Below are 20,627 nucleotides of genomic sequence, written 5' to 3'. Positions count from 1 at the left end.
GACAGGCTACCATCAATGCTTAACAAAAATTAAGCTTTTCCATTTCACTGCATTTCACCATTAATTATATAAGCCCTGTTGTCCTCCTTCACCCCCCTCAAAAGGCTCYTAGCATCTTGGATATCTTTGCTTTATATCTCACCAAATATCTTGTCAAATATCAAGTCAAATATCTTGTAGTCTACAAGTAAATCAAGCGATCTGGTTCTCATCTGCACCATTTCACCCCAAACCGTTTGCATTAGATTCTCAGCACAAAGAAGTGAAACCTTCCCTCTTATGCTGGCCTTTCCTGATGACCAGATCTAGCCTCATGAGCAAGTGCTTCATTGCACTTCAGCTGAGGATGCCCATAAAAATCATTTCCGTATTTACGGTTTGCTAAGAGCTGCCTGGTGTGGTCTGGCAACCTATAAATGGAAACTCTAAGAGGTTTTATTTAATTTGGAGTGTAGAGCACAATTAAAAAAAAAAATTGAGAAGTCTTCCACAGACATCTGTGTTGCCACCATTTAAGATTCCAAAAGTTATAATACAAGCAACATTATCCCTCCAATCAAAATGAATTCCTTACCYCTCACCAACAAATTGTTCCACAAAATGAAGGAATACTGCAAGGCTATGAACATACTCCTGCAAGGGAGAGTATACCCTGTACGCCCTGCATACAGAAATGAAAAGCAAAATCTCCAAAAAGCCCCTCTGTCAAAAATCCTTTTGTCCCCAGCTAAACATCTCGGTGTGATTTTTAGAAGTAGGATCTTCCTGCTAGCCAGGCTACCTCTCCAGAAAGGTGAGAGAGTTTGTGAGCCTCRTTTGGCTCATAGATGATCTTTAGGAGCTGTACTGTTACTGACTCTGCGTCGCCTTATAGGAAATACCAGTATCTCATGCTCACGAAGACTTAGCAAGTGGGAGAGAAAGAGGCTAAATTACGCACATGATATTTAAAAGGAATTTCAAAGGCAGCACACATTGAAAGCAGCTGTGAAATACATGTAATTTAAACCAGGTTAATAAAAATAAAAATTGAAATGATTAACTTCAAATTTTACAGAAAATAGAACTAATTTCTTCAAGCCTTATTAAAGCTAAAACTGGAAGGTCAGGAGGTACCACCCTTAAAAAAAAAAAAAAACATATTTTTATAATTCAGACACTTTAATCACAGCTTACTAAGCCTGAGAGAATATTTTCTCAAATTTAGCAGTCCTTCTAGTCTTCCCTAATTGTCACTTATGATTAATCTTTCAGAATACCTCAGAAAATGACAAACAAGGGTTTGTTAAAAATAATTATTTGCGTTATAGTTAATAAATACATTATTGTGAGGCTATATGCATCATCTTCCTGAAAATATTTTAGTTTAAAACCCAAGCACTTGTGGCTCCCGTAAAGAGCTACAGCCCAGCTACAACAGGAACTGAATTAACCTCAACAGAAGGAAACCTGTATAAATGACATCCGCTCCCCCTGCTTTCCAGGGCTCCAGAAGTCAACTATAAGGCCAGTCTGGGTACATGGGCAGTGGACAAAGAGCAAATGGATTTTCTGGTTAGGGCTGGGAAAGGCGAGACGGGATGCCTTGGATATCGGTGATTTATCCCCAATCCCACCCCTCCCTGGCTCCAGTCCCCAGGCAGCAGTGRCTGGAAGGGGAGGTGGGGGACGTGTGGGCTCAAAGCTTATTTAGTTACTCAAGCTGAGCAGTTTTAATTTGCTCTAACAGTTACGAGCAGTAAAACCATTACCACAACTGCAGGGTAGAATTATCAAAGCCAGCAGATGTCAGACACCTTTATCTTTTTAAAGTTGACTTTATTTCTGTTATTTAGAGAAAATGAAAGAAAAAGAGAGGCACAAACACAAACTACCTACAGATCTCTTTAGTTGCTAGCCCCTCCCACTTAGTCCAGAAAGTCAAATTAATAATTAAAGTATTTTAAATTATAATACAATACTGACAAGTCTTTTGCACAGGTCCCAGTTCTGCAAAGGATTATACATACAAACATTTTTATATTATGACTCGAGTATTCCCAGTGGATGCAGGTCTGCAACACTGGGGTGGAAACACTTACAAACAACAGAGATTCCAGAGGTACAATAAATTTCCCCTTACTTGCATTAATTATATGAACCCAGGAGGGAAAAGAAATCCTCTTCAAAACCCACTTTCATATTTTCAAAGCTTTTCAAGGCCTACCAAAGCCACTGGCTTTACTTAGAAGCTATATTTGCAGCTTTGATGATATTTCATTTGCTTACAGTAACATTTAACAATCCATGATGCTTTTCAAAACATCTAAGACTTCCCTCTCTCTGCTCTACCCAGGATCTGATTCTTTAAGGTTTCACTTTTGCACCTGCACCTAATTCATTTCCCCCACAGGTTGGCATTTAGCCTAGCTGTGAGCATGTGTGGCCAGTTCTGCAGTCAATTCATTTTTAATGACTTGTATATTTATATTTTAGCAAAAAGAATATAGCACAGTTGCTATTTGATTTTGCAAAAGGCACTTGAGGCTTCATCTCTACAGTCTGAATGAAGACATACTTAATGTCCTTACTCACCTAAGCAAAAATGATGGCCTTTCTGTATCAAATACAGCTTCACTCGTGTCATGGGTAAGTTTTACTAGAAACTGGAGATTTCCATAACTCACAGTTGAAAAATATAAACCAGATGATTCTTTCAATCTTTACACAAAAGAAGACAGACTGCAGGTTCTGCATTAAGAATAATATGGATTTCCCAACTACCACCCATAAATTGTTTCCTGTGAACAACTTTATAACTGTTCTCAGGAAGGGTAAGCAGACAGACAACGCCACGAAAGTGGGGAAAACACCAAGACCAGCAATGAAAGATAAGTGACTAAGCAGGATGCTGCCATTGTTAAACTAAGCCTGGTTGCTTGAAAGAAAAATCAGATGGGCCTCGAAAGTGGTAATGTCCACAAAAACCAGGAAACTACATGAGGATTAAAGGAAAACAATAGTTGAAACAGTTCAAAGCAGTTTAAAAAGAAGCAAAATATTTTCAAAACCGCTGCAGATACACACTGTGGAGCTGTATCTTTTAACTTTAGCCACGTCACTTAGCTACCGGAATTGGGATTACTTATTCCTTGCACAAATAAGGACTCCTCAGCAGACAAATCACAGAAACAACACAGTGACCTCAGAATGGCTTTAGAGGGACACCAGAGGATTTACCCTTCCCCATATTCCTTCCTGTTGGACGCCTGTTGAAATTAGCAGCTTGGGAGGCTACTCCGTGAGCGTCAGGGGGCTGACAGGGCAGACCCCACACGCAGCAGAASAGCTTCTGGGAGCCCCCGACGTGTGAGGGAGCTAAAGTGACGGCCAGAACTGAGGCACCAGTAGATGGGCTGGGTTCACTCGCAGCTGCCKTGGGATCAGGAGAGGTGCAAAGGTGCCTGCACCGAGCAAGGACTTTAGAAAGGAACAGACAGTTTCTGCTCTTGTACAGAAGCTTGCATAAGCATTTCTTTTTAAACATATATCAGTAGTTCACTGTTTGTGTTTTGAAATGCAAAGAGGTGCATGTTGTTATTGATTTCTAATTCACTAACCTATTTTGGTTATTTTCAATACCTAAGTGCTATTTTTATATATAGATATATATATGTATATTTAAATAGACAAGAATAATGCTAGGCAGGAAGAAAAATGGAAAAGTTCTTTTTGCTCACCTACCTTGCTGTAAGAAGGCTCTCCTAAAGCATTAGATCAGCTCTACTAAAGCACAGCAAGGCTAAAAATAATATACCAGCATAATATGGACTGAGTTAGTCTGAGAACGTRCAAGTGCCACTAGGTGGCACGACAGCCTTATATTCCTGTAGTGGGTTGAGGTTTTTCTTTTTCTTTTTTTTTTTTTGGCTTTATATAAGAGCAATATGTAACATTTGTATTTCAAACATGCTGTCAACACATTTTTCCCATGCCTATCCAAGTATTTCTGATTATCACAAATGAGTGAATGGAGCAAACTACATGACAATTTCTTTACATTATATATGCTGTTTAAGAATTAGTGGTAAATTGAATCAAAACAAAGGTTAACAAATTTACTACGAAACAGTAATGCAATAAAAAACAAAAAACTTTACTTGTATGTCTAAAAGGTGGAGTCAATGGCAGAATTTAATGTTACTTAACCAAACTAGAAAAGCGAGCTGTGAGTTTCAAGTGAATCTCTGGCACTCGAGGAGTTAACTTCCCGGCAGTGTCTCCCAGGTGAGTTAAGTACAAACTCAATGTTGTTATCTGCCTGAGTGCCTTTAAAAAAGAAAGGTTCTTTTATACAGATGCAAACATGGCAATGTTTTGGTCAACCAAGTAAGAAAAGAGGTGAAGATAACTGAGGTTTAATTAAATATGCATTTAAATGTTTCTTAAAATTGCACTGCAAAATCAAGCAGCTTGGGTCAGCTTTTTCAGCAGTGCAAACTGTTGCTAACTTGGAGAAAAACARTGGCTTCCAATGGGCTAAAATCTAGATCTTTATATATAGCCGCTTGAAAAAAATAATTAAAAGGCAAATAAAATCCCATGAAAACAACCTTTCTCATGCTTACCACCCTCCTACCATATTATGATATGTAACCATGAATTTCTTCAGATCTCATTGTCTACASGAAGAACAGAGTGAGGCTAGTACTTAATACTTGAAGATTTTCTTATTCCTGTATCTTTATTGCACAGTACTCTTATGAAAAACACCATGACCTAAGCATTTTTGATCAGAAATGGATGTTTACTTCATCTTGTATGAATTTACTAACAGCCTTCTGCAAAACTTTGGCTGCTAAGTTTATATGCAATCCCTAATGTTTAAACCCAAAGGTAAATACATTTTTTTCATATTATCTAGGGCTCTAATGACAGGGATGAAGCCCAGGTCATGGTGTTCTCTGTGGACAGCCATAACAAGAAATCTACAAGGGACCAACTCTTAGGCTTAAAAATGGCACAGAAAATGCCCTAAATTACTTTATTTTATTACCATAGTAGCTAAGTGCTTTCCTCACGTCTTAGCTCTGTGTATGCAGAGGTCCTCAACATAATGAATGTGGTTAAGAGAGGAAAAGTGGCAAATGAAGATCTCTTTCCAAGACTCTGACCGGAAGCAAGATTCTGGTAGATGAGAATTTCAGACGTGCATATAGTCATCTTGTCCTCATGGAGTTTAAGTCAGGCTTACGATTTCTATGGCCCAAGCAATTCATTATCTTTTAAAAGGATTTCCCCTTATGAACTTCCTTTTTATAGGTGGAGAAACAAGAACAAATAGAAATGAAATAGCTTACCTTGGGTAAAGGGAAAACATGGAGAACTTTGGAAAGAATTGCACACTGTTATTTTTTAAGATTCAGACCAGCACTCCAGCTCCTAACCACTACCCTTTCCTGAGACCCCCTTTCTGAGAAAACAACTTACTGCCAGATGCGCTGATCATCCAGATATCCCAGCCACCAAGCTGCATTAGACCTGTTGTCTCATTACATCAACCTGACAAAAAGTCAACTCTAAAATTTGTTTTGGTTCTTCTGTTTGGGATTTAATAGTCTTATATCATAAAACTGCTCTATGCCCTCTTCCTCTAGTCCTGCACATTCAGTTTTGCAGCAAACAAAGCAGAAGGAGGCTCAGTTACTCTGTGGAGTAGATGCAGTTACAGTCTAACCCGATTTTATTTCCAGAGGACTGCCTATCCTATGTACTGAAAGGAGACATGGTCTTGCGTAGACAAAAAAAAATCTAGATATGAAATTAGAAGTTATATTGTAACATGCACTAGTAGATGAAATTGAGACACTTCCCAAATCCACATAAACCTGTTTTCTTGACTTCACAAATTTAATTTTCAAACACTTTAAACCACTCTCTTTAAAACATCTACATAACAGTTACACACTACTATACCAGCTCCCTCTCATTATATCATTACATTTTTGACCTTCAGCATTGTAATGTTGAACATGAACATCAGAATTAAAATACAGAAATACAAACAGAGAAATACAATAGAAATTGGCTTCAAAATTCCTCCTCCGTAGACCAGGCACTCCAGAAACTACTGTTTAATGTCACTAGCAGTGGCCTAATACACATACATGAATACCTCACTTTATAAAGAGTAGCGTAAAGCTTTTGGTACATTGTTTTTGAGAAATCTTCCTGTTCCCAGATTTTGTCCACATGGGCATGGGGACATGTGGGACACAGCACTATGTAGCAGAGGTCCACAGCTGTAGCGAAACTGGAACTTTTATCATGTCTCTTGGTTCCCAGTACAGTCCCCATCTAAGTTACTGTCTTTCCCCTTTCCCTGAATTGGTGTTGAGAAGCAACTCCACGAATGCTGCAGAGCTTTCGGCAAGCAGAGATGGAAGGTAGTGCTTGTTGGTAGCTTTCAGCTTGGACCAATCCAAATATTTTCTTGAATGCAATAAAGGCAATTTGATAAATTCCATAAATTCCCACTKATAAGATTCAGTTTGCAAAATGCTGAGCTGTTACAATATTTTAGTAATGGAAAGCCTTAGCAAGAATTAAATAGAGAAGTACCATTCAAACACCGTTTCTATACGTTTCTGACTTTTAAGAAACCATAASTGCTCACTTTCACGATCTAGAAGACTGTGAAAAGCCCAAGTGCACATTTCTGTCCCTCAGTGAAAGAAGACCAGTAACAGACAGAGAAGGGACTGCAGTTCCTCGGTATTCACAGACAAATACTTCCATGATTTGGTTAGTGTGGTGATCTGTCAGGTTCAGTGCAAGTGCGGAAGTGCATATAGAAATTCATTCACTAAATTGGATAAATTAGAAAGAAAGCATCTATTAAAGAAATGGGAACTTTCCCCCCTAATCTTCTTTCTTGTCTTTTTGCCTGCTTTTTAAGACAATGGATGATGCTCCTCCATTTTCAAGATTCACATTGAGACATTAGTAAGAATCAGCTCTGAAGGCATTACAATCCCACATCAGCCGCTTCTTGACTAAAAGGCACTTCCCCAACATTCACAATTCCATCTCCACAGCACGTGATCATGGGAGGTCTATACCTATATGCTTAATACACACCTTACAGTTTCAGCACGCTGGTATGAACCCGCCTTCAATTTGGCTTAGCTCCTATTTGTTGGGATTGCTCCCAGCCATATCTATGTGTTTGCCATCAAACACAGCTAGGCTGGCTAATTAAAATGTTTTTTTTTTTTTTTTTTGTATATATGCTTCAACAGACAAAAACTACAGAGAAAACAAATGATCTCTTGAAAAATATTTGTTTTGTTAACTGGGCTGCCTGGCTGTGGAAAGCAGATCTCTATCAACTACAAAGGAGACCAAATGAGTCTTGCATGTTACAGAGGGACACGATGACAAGGACTCAGCAGCTTCAAGAATAGGTGAATAGTAATCTCTGGAGGAGTCCAAACTAATTGGACTGTGCAGATCAGTTCTTGGAACTTGTCTTGTAGAAGATTCATCAAACATATTGTTGAGTTGATTATGGTTCTGATTAATGTTACCAACTGTCTTACAGTGAAAATGGATTTTCCTCAGTATATTTTCAATCCCAGGCCTTGGAAAAAGAACAGGCTGTCTGGGGGATTTCAAATAAGACTGAATTCAGATATTGATAAACAAGGATCTGTCTTTTTTTTTTTTTTTTTTCTCCTGAGATATCTGAGATATAAAGGCAGTCCTTCATACTGGGAGGCTTATTTTGGAAGAGAAAGTGAACTTCAGAGAAACAGAAAGACATTTCCCTACGGACAAATTTAACAACACAGAAATCTTTCCTGTCTATCGTCCCCACAGTCTTAGGAAAGAGCACATCACTGAAGTAAAGTACTTTGAGCGAACCTTTAGTTTCAGATGAGAAATATTAAGCTTAGCCTCACTTAACTCTAACTTTCTATCATCTTGTCTCTGTTACCTCTCTCAGCAGCCAAAATAAGTAGAAGCTTTTTGATGCTTATGTACTTAAAAACAAAGCCTCCACACCCTTCTGCAAAACCTTTAATATACTTGCTCTCTCCTCTATACTTCTCACAACTGTTCTTCCYGTGGCCTTTCTCTTACTTTCCTTTAAGAAAACAAAAATTCTAGTTCTTTTGGTGGTATGGCTAGAAGGCGTAGCCAAAGCAAGAAAAAGTAAAATATTTATATGATACGAAAAAATAAGAAAAAAAAAGTGTTAAAAAACTCTACATAGCCAGCAGTTCATAACAGGAAAACCAGAAATAAAACAAGTAATTACTTCTGCCAATTTCCTAAGATACTGTGACTGGCAGCTATATGATACCTTGTGCTTCACTTGCAAAATATCTTTCCTAAACCTTGCCTCAGATTATGAGTCAATCAAGCAAACAACCTGCTCATGCCCTGTTCAGGGTTTCCCTAGGTAAGTACCAACACTGCATACAGCCCTCTTGCCTCTGTGACACTGGGAAAAGGAGCGCTATGCAAATAATCTGTTTTCTCTTACATTCAGAATGGATACACGAAATAAACTACTGATAAGTTTCTAGAGGCCTAAAAAAACCTATCCTGCCATTTTTCTACAAGCACCATTCTGATAAGAGAGCAATAAGCTGTAAAGGGGTAGGACAGTAAAATATTTCTTCATTCTCAGATGAAATCTGCTTTTCTTTTGTCTACATATCTCATAGAAGAAGGAAAAAGATGCTCCTCTATCAACCAGGATTTCAGCACTTGTTTTGCATGGAATGGAAGCCTCCTGTCAAGATCTTCTTTTCCCTCRTTACAGTTCTGGAAATCTGGATTTTTCCTTTCATGTCATGAGATCAAGATTTCTGTTTTGCTCCATCTTAAAGAGATGTTTTAAATCTATGGCATTCCCATCTACTGCTTCCAGCAGCAGTTAGCCCATGCAGAGAAAAAGAACTGAGCTTTGATCAAGTAGAGACACAAGCTCACTCGTATSAGCAATCCTATCTTGGACTAAAATTGTTAGGTTGGCTTGCACTGTAAAATGCWTTTTTTTTTTTTTTTGCATCCTAATACTCTGTACTGCCCATGTGCAAAGTGTTAGTTGGGTATTTATTTCCTTTTACGACCTTATGAGAGGCAATGCATGCTCTAAATCCTTGACTCATTTCTTAGACCTTGGAGTTGAGATCTTCAACACAAACAGATGCTCGGTAGGATATTCTATATTGTCTAGGTCTAATTCCCACTGAAATTTGAGAATCTTAAAAATTTTGTGGCTCTACCACAAGGCTAAACATGACCAACAACATTCTTACTTTAAAGTAGCAATGCAATTCTAATATTTATCATAAGAAAATGTTCTAAAATTATATTCAAGCGTTTTCAAGCTCAGACTGTAAAYTGGCATCGTTTTATATCCCTGAAATTTTGAAATGAGTTACGCTATATTATTTTACAAATGGTATACTTGCTAGTCAGAGAAATCCCTTCCTTTCCATCTATTTACTTTCGTTAAAAAAAAAATAACTCAAGTATTGCACCATACAGTGACATATAGTTTAGAGCAGGACCTTTTCTACAGACTTTTAAACAGCAATACGGAGGATTTTCTATCCTAGAATTCCTGTAATCATAATTTTTCTGAATACCTGAAAAAAACCCGGTGGTACAGGACCTACTGGCATGCCATCTCCTGGGGGAATGTTTCCTAGCACTGGACTGGGAGCTGCTGCAGCACTCTGAAAAGAACAAAGGGAAAATAAACCTTTGTCATTGCATGGTAGGCACAAAACCCCCCGCCAAAAAAAARAAAGACCAAAAAACCTGCTGTGACCAAAATGCAGAAAGCAATTCATTGTTTCATCTAAAGGTAAATGAAAATTGTATAATATTTAGTCTTATTTTATACAAGCGTAACGATTTGTTAAAGATCATAAGTATACATTGAGGGGAAGGATGCTGGAGATTGCATGGATATACAGATACGTATTGCTCAGATAGATCTTGACTAAATAAAAAAATGTATCTGAAAATGTATGTCTATATGAACACAAATGAGTATGTAACTTGCACACTTTTGCTCTTATTATGTGAGTACAAACATCCCCACTCATGCACACTGATATACATGTAGGAAAAGGGAACTAATTTATGCATTTTACCAGCAATTTCCAAGCACTTTAAAGATTATTTCAGCAGACTGTAATATTCTTTCAGGACTATATTGAGCTTCAAAACAAGGTTCTGTAACAAGCAGCACACAAAGGAACGCTCACGATTCTGCGGGTAATGTTCATGATTCTACCCTCAAAATAACCACCATGACAAATTAGAAGAATTCAGGTTACATTTTTGGAAAGGAAAAGAAAAAAGGATTCTAAGAAGTGAATCAGAGGATGAAATTAGTTACCTTTGCAAACCCTTCAGTTGAAATAAGCAAATAAAGAATATTGCTTCGGGCAATTTATAAGCAGGAGATCGTCACAAAAAAGGGAAGCCAAACTATTATTGTTGCCATGTATTGGAACCTCAATTACTTTTAATTTCTAGCAGCCCTCCTTCCTGCAGTATGTTTCTTTTAGGGCATAAGGCTGAATGACCTATAAAGACTTACAATATTTGTGAAAATATTCATGTACGCACAATGCAGAGAGAGACGCCTGCAGTTCACTAATGATCTGCCAATATCTGCTCTACAGAATATGAATGACTTTTGTTCATTAACTGATCACTTCATTGTACTCTCACACTTGCTATCCAAAAGATGCCGATCTCTAAATTATATTCCCAGGTGTKTGGCACACTGTCTAGGAAATTAAAGAATAATGCTGGAAAGATCTGAAAACTGGCACAAAGACGAGCTGACCTTTTTAAACCAAGAAAAAAGGAAATATTCAGTTAATTACCACAGATTTTTCAATGGCTTACACCGTGCTTCAGAATCAATTTTTTTTAAACAACTCCCAGTAATATATTTAGTATCTACATTGTATGCTCTTTTCAAACAGAAGTCCAGAATGCGCTACAAAAGTATGAAGTTGTAAAAAATACTGTTTTCAGAACAGATTTTGAACTTTTGATTCATTAGAAAACAGAAATCATTAATGTAATTAGGACATTCTTATTTATTCAAAGATTTTCCTTTTTAGGATCAGTGTTAAAATACTATATAATTGCAGTTGACAAAGTTAGTCATATAAACTGCAGGTAGCAACCACATTTGAATCATAAAACCTTTCTGTGAGGAACTACCATAAGTGATGAAGCTACTCTGTAAAGTCGTAGCAAACAAAGATGGTTATCTGCTATTTCATGGCTATTTCTTGGGCACTGCATGAAGTTCTTGGRGCTGGAGTGTCATGGAGCTTGACTCATGGGAAAGCCTACTGTGAGATGGAGCCTTTCTGCCAGATTTGTGGCACTGGCTTGGACTCCAAAACAGCAAGGAAAATAAGTGGTGTCAATGCACATAAATAACTTCTGAAGTATAATACAATTTTGTAATCTTCTCTTTTGTATGGTTTCTGTGTTTATCAACTAATTTCTTTGAGAATAGCTGCATTTCCCGAGAAGAGTGGATGAGCCAAGCTGGAGGCTTTTTAGGCAAAAAAYGGACCTGGTAAAACTGAGCACCAGATCATAATGTCAAGTCAAATCATGAACAGGTGCAGAAACAGTTTGAGTGAAGTGTGTTGGACGCTTCCAGACGTAAAGGTTTTCTAGACAAAGAATGACAGCAGTAACATTACTGATGGTGAAAATCAATGGCGTTAAAACTAAAGGAACCTTAAAATGTCCAGACTACTCTGCAGTGCAGAGTCAGACTAAGAGTGGGCAGCCTCCTGTTAAGAGGTGCTAATAATGACAAACCTGGTCACACCATGGCCCCTCTTCACATGCTAATGTCTTCTGGTCCCTCTGCCACTTGAGCTGTGTCTGCACGACCTGGTGCTCCTGTGTGAAGCACTGTAGCGTGTCCAGCACAGTTGATGTTACAGAATAAAAGCATCTGAAGAYACTAAAACAAATCGCTGGCAAACACATCTCAGCAGCAGTAAGTCAGATACATCAAATGCTGCAAATGGAGAGATTACACAGAAAAGAACTAAGCAGCATCTCCTTTGATACACGACCAGTTTTCAGGAGCCTTCTGCCCCAAGTACCAGGTTCTTGCTGGTTTTATTGAAACCAGATTATATGAGGCATTAATGCATGTCAGAGTGCCTAATGCCCAATGGGAAAGGGCTCTCAGATGTCCCTCTCCACTGGGGCCTCCRCCAGACGCTGCAGGTTAGGAAACAACATTTGTAAGGGAAGGCGAGAGCAACTCCTCGCGACGCACTGTTCCCACAGGGATACGGGGATCTGCCCCGGCAGCGCTCGCTCTTGTTTGCCACACTTCACAAATCACTTCAAAAGGGACAGAACTGAACAGAGTGAAAAAAATAAAAAAGAGGTTATGTTCCTAACAGTAAAGGAAAGGGGGGGAGGAGATCATCATTATTCCGAAGTGGCAGGGAGGAGGAAGGATCTAACTACATTTGTAAGATTTCTGGTAGCCATTAAAACTTTCCATCAAGGCTTTATTTTAAAAGATGCCTACAGATAACGCTTTGCTATATAAGGCTCAATATTTTAAAAATATTTTTAGATTACAGTGTTGCTTTTATTTTTTTAAACTAGACTTAGTCAAGATATAGAGGAATCCGGCCTCGCTCTGCAGCGAACCTGAGGGAATTGCGACTCGCGGCCTGCTAAAATGGCCGCCCACTGTCATGGCAGGAGCTGTGCAGRAAACCCTCCGTCTCCAGAGCTAAGACACGTCTAAAGACACATCTCCAGGTCCATCGATACAGAGAATAGTGCAGAACGGTGCAAAGTTTGAACTGCCCCAGTTTCAAGCCAGTTGTGCCACCCCTTGGTAAGGAGTGGGAATTAAGCACTGCTTTGGAAATTGCAGGAATTCTGCAGTCGTGGGCCTTCCGCCKCTTAGGTCTTGGTGGAACTACAGTTCCTGTCTTGCCTTATGTAATGTGCTGTATCTGTTCCTGCTTTTATGTTTGTAGTCTTGGGACTTTTTTCCCCAATGGGCAATGAAGCCTCAGGAAAAGAAATAAAGCATCTTCAGCACTTCAGGGAGACCGTGTTTTCTAGTCTGTCTTTTCTACGCTGTATGATGAACGTTTTGAAAACTAATGCTAGGTAGATCAATAAACAAACCTGCAACAGCTGCACTGAAATATTCTTATTTAGTCTATTCTGATGAATTATTCAGTTCTCCTTTCACAGTCCCACTGCAAACCATAGCTTCTTTTCGCATGCATTGCAAGTTGTTCATCATTCAAATTTCCATTAGTTTGACATTTTAAATATTTGCAATTTGCTTCTCCTGCTTTTCATAAAAAGATGAAATAGGAAAATTTAAATTGTTTAATCGCTTCATACAAGATTTCACCTCCTTAAAAATGGAAAACTTTATTTGACTTTGTATCTAAAATATTGAGGCATCTCTTTACAATTGTTAATTAAAATGATCTACTTCAATAAAAACTACCAGCAACTTTTATTAATTTATCCCAGAAACATGGCATATGAACAATGAAAAAAAAAACCAGATGATTATAGCAAAAAATCTAAACTAGCCTCTCGAGTAGATGCTGGCAGCCAAGGTTCAGACTGTATTTTTACCAGTAAAAAACATTTCAAATAAATAACAAATAAAAATACMAATATGCTAGTTATTCCATTCACTTAGAATCTGCAAACATTGGAACCGCTTACAAAAACCTGCAGAGCACCTTGCACTACACAGGTCATTTTTTGAAGCTATCAAAATAAATGCTTTGTGACAGAGTTCTGTAAGTGATCAAAATATTTTACAAAGAAAGGACCTGAGCTCATCCATAAAAAATCCTACTTTGGCTCTTTCACTATTATGGGCATTTAATTTTAGGTATTTTGTTTAGAGCAAGACTTCATTTTTTTTTACCCAAAGAAAGGAACTTAACTAAAAGGCAATCTGCAGTTTTTTACACATCTATTTGAAATGGATAAGGGACGGTGGACCCCACATGAGGCCATGAGACCTATGGCTGTTCTCACCCACCCAGTTCCCGCATCACCTGCCCTCTTTCACAGACCTCCTTCACACCAGCTCTAACCCTGCTCCTTAGCTGGACAGGCCRAGCTCCTGCTGGGGTTGGGGTGCCCTCTTCAGCTCCATGAAGCAAGGGAGAAGCAAATGCCTCCTGTCCGCCCTGTGAACAGAGCAGCAGCAGAGTGCCTGGCACAGGCCAGCTCAAACCACTGCCCAAGACCCAGTGAGGACAAAACTGGTGTCAGAGATCAAGGGGGACCACTAGTTTATTGAGAAAGTGGCGACAGTGTCGGGGGAGGAAGCAGCTGTAGCAACAGCTCTGGCTTGAAGAAGGTGTGGATCTCACCTGGTAAGATGTAGATGATTGCCAGTCTTGTCAAGTGAGTTAGTTTTATTCACTCCTCACAAAAGAAAACAGATTGTTTCTGTACAGAGCACTTAAACCAACTAAAAAGACATTTTTCCCTCCTTTTCTTTTAAATACATTTCTTCTAGCTATTTGCACATGGGATACAACATCCTGCACATTATCTCTTATCACAGGGCATCCACAAGTAAGATGTGATTGAGAATGTTTTACTATCACCTGGAGCCAAGCTTCTTTTTTTTATATATTTCTGGAAACAATAGCCTGTTCATATTCCCATCTGCAGTCTTCTAGCTGATGCAGCCTCTTTCTCATGGTACTTATTCCCCTAATTCTAGGGTAAAATCATCTTTTTTTGCTATTCAGTCTGATACACTGAGGATATGATGCACCATGAACACATGGCATTAGTCAAGGCAGTGCAAGGTGAAAATATTAAAGTGAATTACCAGTATCAGTAGAAGTATGTAAAATTTTACATGCTGGTAACATTTTGTAGCACAAATRTGGTTTGGAAGGCATTCTGGAAGAAAAAAAAAAATCCGAACCTGCATTCAGGAAGATTCTACAAGCTGAATGAATTAATTGAAAAAAAWATATATATAAAAGCCTATAATCTGTTTTAATGAATTGTATGCACCAATTTTATGCAGTTAAGGTTAAGGAAAATCAAACCAACAAAAAGACAAGAAACTCTGTGTWTCCTACACATCTCGGATCTTAGCAGCATCTACGGAAAATGTCCTATGGAAGAGGCACTCCTGCTGCTATATTCCTTTTCTGAGACTCGATTCACTTTAAAGAAAAAAAAATGAAAGCTTTTCTTGTATTTTTCCAGAATTTCATATCTGATTTTGAATGAGAATTAGACAAAGCTGTTGATGTACTTCGAACTACTGTTAAGTAATGCCTGACATACTTTAGCCTTCTTTCCTCTTTCTAAATCCTGCTTCAGAGTGAAGTTAGGTCATGAGAATTTTGGCAAGATCTTCAGAAATAATAACACTTCAAGCAGTTTCTCTGAAATTCAGTTTTTTTTCACCCAAAAAGATATTTTCATAACAAATCTACTGTAGATAAATCCAGAAAGCCCACTCTATTATATATGTAGTATCATTTTACATTTCACCTAAACATTAATGGAACTTAGATAAAGTTCTCAAGCTCGAACATTGAAATGTAGATACAACTGGCACTTAGCCTACTGTTAAGGATAATTTTGACACTGTAATGCATAAACCAATTATTCTTTTAAAAATACTAAACTTTATAACCTAAATTAATTTAGATGTCATTTAACAAATTATGGTATAGAAATATTAATACAACTTTGWCATATTAACATATAAAACTAAAATGCACAGTGAATAGACTAAAAAAAATCTCTTTAATACTTTTAGATATTAGATTCTGAGAAATTTATTATCTTAGAGCATATTAACACGTTGATTCAGATGAAATAGCAGAAGCAATGTTTCAACATCCCACACTAGTTTTGGTTTATGTACGTGTGCCATTAAATATGTACATGTGACTAATACACAGATAGAGATAACTTGCACAAACCACACAAGGGACATGAGGGACTCCTTCTAAGACTGTGTTGTAACTTCATTTCACAACCCTGCCCACGGTTGGTTTTATGTGCTGTTATCATCATTCATTAAGCAACTCTGTGCTGTTATCATCATTCATTAAGCAATTAAGCAGGGATACCCAGGGATATGCTAGACTAGGACCTCTCCGGCCTCTGCTTTGTAGGCAAGGAACAAAGAAATGTAAACCCATGAAAAGATCCCTGCCAGAAWAGCTCAGGGGTAATAGGTGTCTCTAGACAGATGGTGGGCAAAGTACTAAGAGGACAGCCTGTGGTCAGCAGAAGTAGCCTCGCCAGAGCACGTGGCTCGATCTCAGCTTGCTTTCCTCAGCTACCTTGCCCAAAGCAGGGACCTGTAAGGAGTGGTGCAAGGAGAGCCCAGGGGAATGACAAGCGCTCCTGGTAGTCTGTTTGAAACATTGATGTGAGCAGCATACTGTTAGGAGGAAAAGCAGAAAATCCTTCACTTCTGGTAGACAGCCCCTTGAACCCCGTGCTTGTAACTCATATTGATACCAAGTATAAATAGGACTCTGCTAGTCACTCGATAGCACCGAGATGACTGTACAAGCAAGTTGATGTGAAAGTCGGGGATCTTTGCAAACCAGCTTAATTCATCACATTTAGAGACACCAATTATGAGAACATTAAATGCACATAGGAACAGAAGACTAGAAGGGGCCATCATGCTTAGTTGTAACCAGGAGAGCAACATAAATGCAAAATATAATCCTGAAGCCAACTGTCTATTGTCAGTACTTTCTCATTGCCTCATTTTTTTTCTCAATATTTTTTGAGTTAAGTACTAATTATTTTGTTATGAAAGGATGGATACAGAAGATGCACCACAGATCGACTTCTTATTATCTTACCTACTTATTACTGATTGTCTTAGAAACYACCTTCTAGTTCACAGAATTTCATGCATTCTCCAGCTTTATGCAAACAAACAAAAAGACTGAACAGATACAGATATAAGAAGAAGCATATATTATATATGTATTAATGTACATGTTAAGTACATATTAAGTACATTATGTAGAATATTTCTGATACAAATATATTGTCTTCTTTAGGAGAATTTTCAAAAAATATCCTTTTTTTTTTCCCTCTCTGAATGATGTAGGATAAATCTGCAGTGCTATTTCTTTCAAGTTCATGACTAGGTTACTTCAATATTGCTGGCGTTTTTGTTTTGTTTTGTTTTTCTTTCCTGGAAATGATCAATAATTATTATTTCCAATCTCATTTACCGTGTGCTTATTTTCTGTCCATTGACAGCTTCAAACTGCCAATAGCCAATATTGCAGCCAGACCAGCACACTTCCCTTTGCAAACACTTCAGGCTGTAATTTATCAAGTCTTTCTAAGTTATTTGCAAGTCACAGTAACAGGGCTTCATTATTTTCTACCTACCAAAAACCAGAGAATGACTAATAAAAAGTACATTATTCACCACTATAAACCTTCTCATTGTCTTTAAGACAGAACATAGAACTACTCATCTTTCTGAACATCTTTTTTAATTGGCAATAAATTATTATTCCTCTGTAGAGTCTTTGGACTTTGACTGGCAGACGCAAGAAACACATCTGGGTTTGGAATGAGTAGGCACAGCTAATTTACAATCAGTTGAAGACCTTGCCCCAAAACATAGCTTCAACAGTTGCATACAAGGAGCCATTTGAAAAATCCGGCTCACAAAGCCGAATTAAATCCTTGGTACAGATTCACTCGTACATATATATCTCACACTTTGAATTTCTGCTCTGTCATAGATAGGCATTCACATGGCAGTAACAGCCTGCAACGTGTAACTGTAAAGGATCATAATTCTCACCTTTTAACTTCTTGCTTTACATCAAATTGCAAGTCCTTACAGATTGACTTGGATTTTGAATTTACAGTTCTGTTCACTCTATCCTATACATAAGTGATAAACAATATGTAATTAACTATGGGTGTAACTATTAATGGCCAAGTTATAGAACTGTTATCAAATTTATTCTTCTGGGGAAAAAAAAAAAAAGACAGTTTACTCAGAGGTAGCAGCGCTGTCTGGAAGTCCATCTACCTAAAAGATAATTCTTCTCTTCACACGTAGTAATTCTAACCCCACACTGACCCCATATTAAGCAGAGCCTCATATACCTGAAGTGGGATTACAGTCTGTTTCACTGTATCCCAGTATCCAATCTGGGGCTTCCATTCTACTTAGCTGAGATAGTGAAATTCTATTACCGAACTAAAAACCATGTATGAGGTTAGAAATACACTGTTAAGTATAGCAGAAGGGTTTTCTAAAGAAACCTTTGCTATGAATGAATGAAAGGACTTCAAACTCTTGTCCAAAGACAACATTCAATGCTGTCTCTCAGCTCATCTTCCCTTGGATTATTTATATTCCCACTGAAGGGTTTCTCCAAAGAATGGCTATAAAGAAAAGATTTGCTTAAAAATAAATTGTTACCATTCACTGGAAGTTATTAAAAATCACCACTACACCAAGGTATAAGCGAAATGTTCACTGTTTCATAAAAATGAGGAGAAATGCAAAAATAACTCATGTGTTGAATACAAAATCTATCAAATTACTGCCTACTTTCTATTTCAAAACAACAGGACTATACTTAGAAGCTGAGTATTTGGCTTTTCCCATTTCCTTATGAAGACATAGAAAAAAATAAAATAAAAGTAGTATTCCAAATAGTGTTTCCAGACAATTTGCTACTGAAGTAAGGGCATTTATTTCAGCTTAATTCCAAGCACTCGGTTACTTAATAATGTCTATCTAGGTCGAGAATCCAAGTGCTTTACGGTGCCCACTCACTGAGTTATGCTGTGCTTGCGTTAGGATGCAACAGTGTCACCAGGTTCATCAGCAATAACCATGTTAGGGACGAGCTAAAGACACTTGAGGGGACACACACAAACACGCAGCGTGTGCGGCTTGGAGCCCACCTGCAGGGATATTTCAATGAGACGACTTCTTTCCCCAGTGACACTCACAGCCCTCCTCCAGGCTCCCTGGAGAGCAGGAGTGCCTCGGTCTGCTGGCTGCACAACCCCAAAATCCTCTACGTGGTGTTTTCCTAAGCTGCACCTCCAGGTCACGGCTTTGTCCATAACTGACCCGGCAGGCCCCAGTTTTAACCCACTGCCTTCTCAGCCACTAGGAATCTGCATACGGCTTGAAGATGCTTCTCTGAAAATGCTGTTGACAGGGAACCCATAGAAGAAACGATTTAACTCATAGAAGATGAGTTCTRCTTGCATTGGACTGAATTTTCTCATCTGCCTTGTAAGATCAGAAATACAAAATTGCTTCTATACTTTTTCTCAGKTTTTTTTTTTAATAGCTTTCATATTCATGAAAAAATGTCTGCAAAAAAAGGGACACATTGTGCTTTGTAAATCCATTTTTAATATGCACACTCAAAGATGGCTAACTCCTGAAATCATTGTTCCAAACAATTTTAAATGGTTACCACTCATTTTTCATCCACTCTCCAATCACGTCCAAGGCAGATACCTAGAACTAMTTCTTCCAGCTACTTAGCTTAGCCCACCTATCAGTCATGGGTAATATTTTAACTATCACTGTATTTAAGTCAGCACAAAACTGGCTGATTATTGCTGTTTTTTTCTTCGTTCTCCACACATGCTCCATTCTGCTCTCCAATGATTATCCACAGCAAATTCATAATTGGTACAATCGTGTTAGTGAAACTTATCTAATAACCTCATTATTTTCCTTTCTAATTAAGCTATTTGGCATACTGTCCTTAAATAATATAATTAATACAAATATTAAAGACACTTTATTTTTCAAAGATTTTAGGACTGCCATGCTATGTATTCCAATTTTCATACCCTGCATATACTGTGTGTATTCCACACAATAATCAAATAGTTTCTCATTTTAAAAAGTCATTAATAACAGTAAGATTAAAGTTTCCCTAGATCTCTGTTTTCTCCAAGTCCCCAAACATAAAAGCACAAACATGCTATGAGTTATTATGAGGAAAAAGTAGGTTGAAAAAGTGACTTCTGAATGTGAAATGAAAATTAGAGGTTGGGGTTATTCCCAGGCTGCTTGGGAATGATTCAGCAGTGTTGGCAAAATCTGCACACCTTCAAAAGAAAAAGAACTTCCATAAATTCTGCTCTACCCAGATCAAATTTTAGCTTTAAATGACAGGAAAGCAAATCCTGATGCAGAGGGAGCTGAATGGCAGAATTTACATCTCGAAACTGCCCCTCTGCTTAAGGAAGGCTTCTTGTTTGGACCCTCCTATCTTCATGTGCATTGATCTCAATGACTCCTACCAAAACACAGACTACAGATATATCTGCATGTTTCACAATCATGTTGCAAATATTACTGCTCTGTCCTAAAAATGCAACTTCATCCACATTTTAACATTGTTTTAACATTGACAGGCCATCTTCACAGACAGAATAAACTGCAGAAGCCTTTTTTATTTCCTTTTTTGAAATCAGCACCATTCCTGATAGCATCCTCATAGCATGTAACACAACACTTTGCTTTACGGTCTCAAGTGAACTTC

At 38.0% G+C, this 20,627-nt stretch overlaps 1 protein-coding gene across 1 annotated transcript in view; it reads right to left on the bottom strand.

Annotated features, from left to right (window-relative positions):
* Window positions 1–20,627, bottom strand: part of SSBP2 (single stranded DNA binding protein 2) — a 170,840-nt gene that overhangs the window by 42,603 nt on the left and 107,610 nt on the right. The window contains exon 5 of the mRNA XM_026035299.1: window positions 9,645–9,734. Coding sequence (XP_025891084.1) covers window positions 9,645–9,734 — 90 coding nt within the window. The remainder of the gene's footprint in view (window positions 1–9,644; window positions 9,735–20,627) is intronic.

Source organism: Nothoprocta perdicaria, unplaced genomic scaffold (assembly GCF_003342845.1).
Source record: "Nothoprocta perdicaria isolate Ctin4 unplaced genomic scaffold, notPer1 scaffold_1, whole genome shotgun sequence".
Classification (NCBI taxonomy): Eukaryota; Metazoa; Chordata; class Aves; order Tinamiformes; family Tinamidae; genus Nothoprocta; species Nothoprocta perdicaria.
This window is presented reverse-complemented; position numbering and strand designations above follow the sequence as displayed.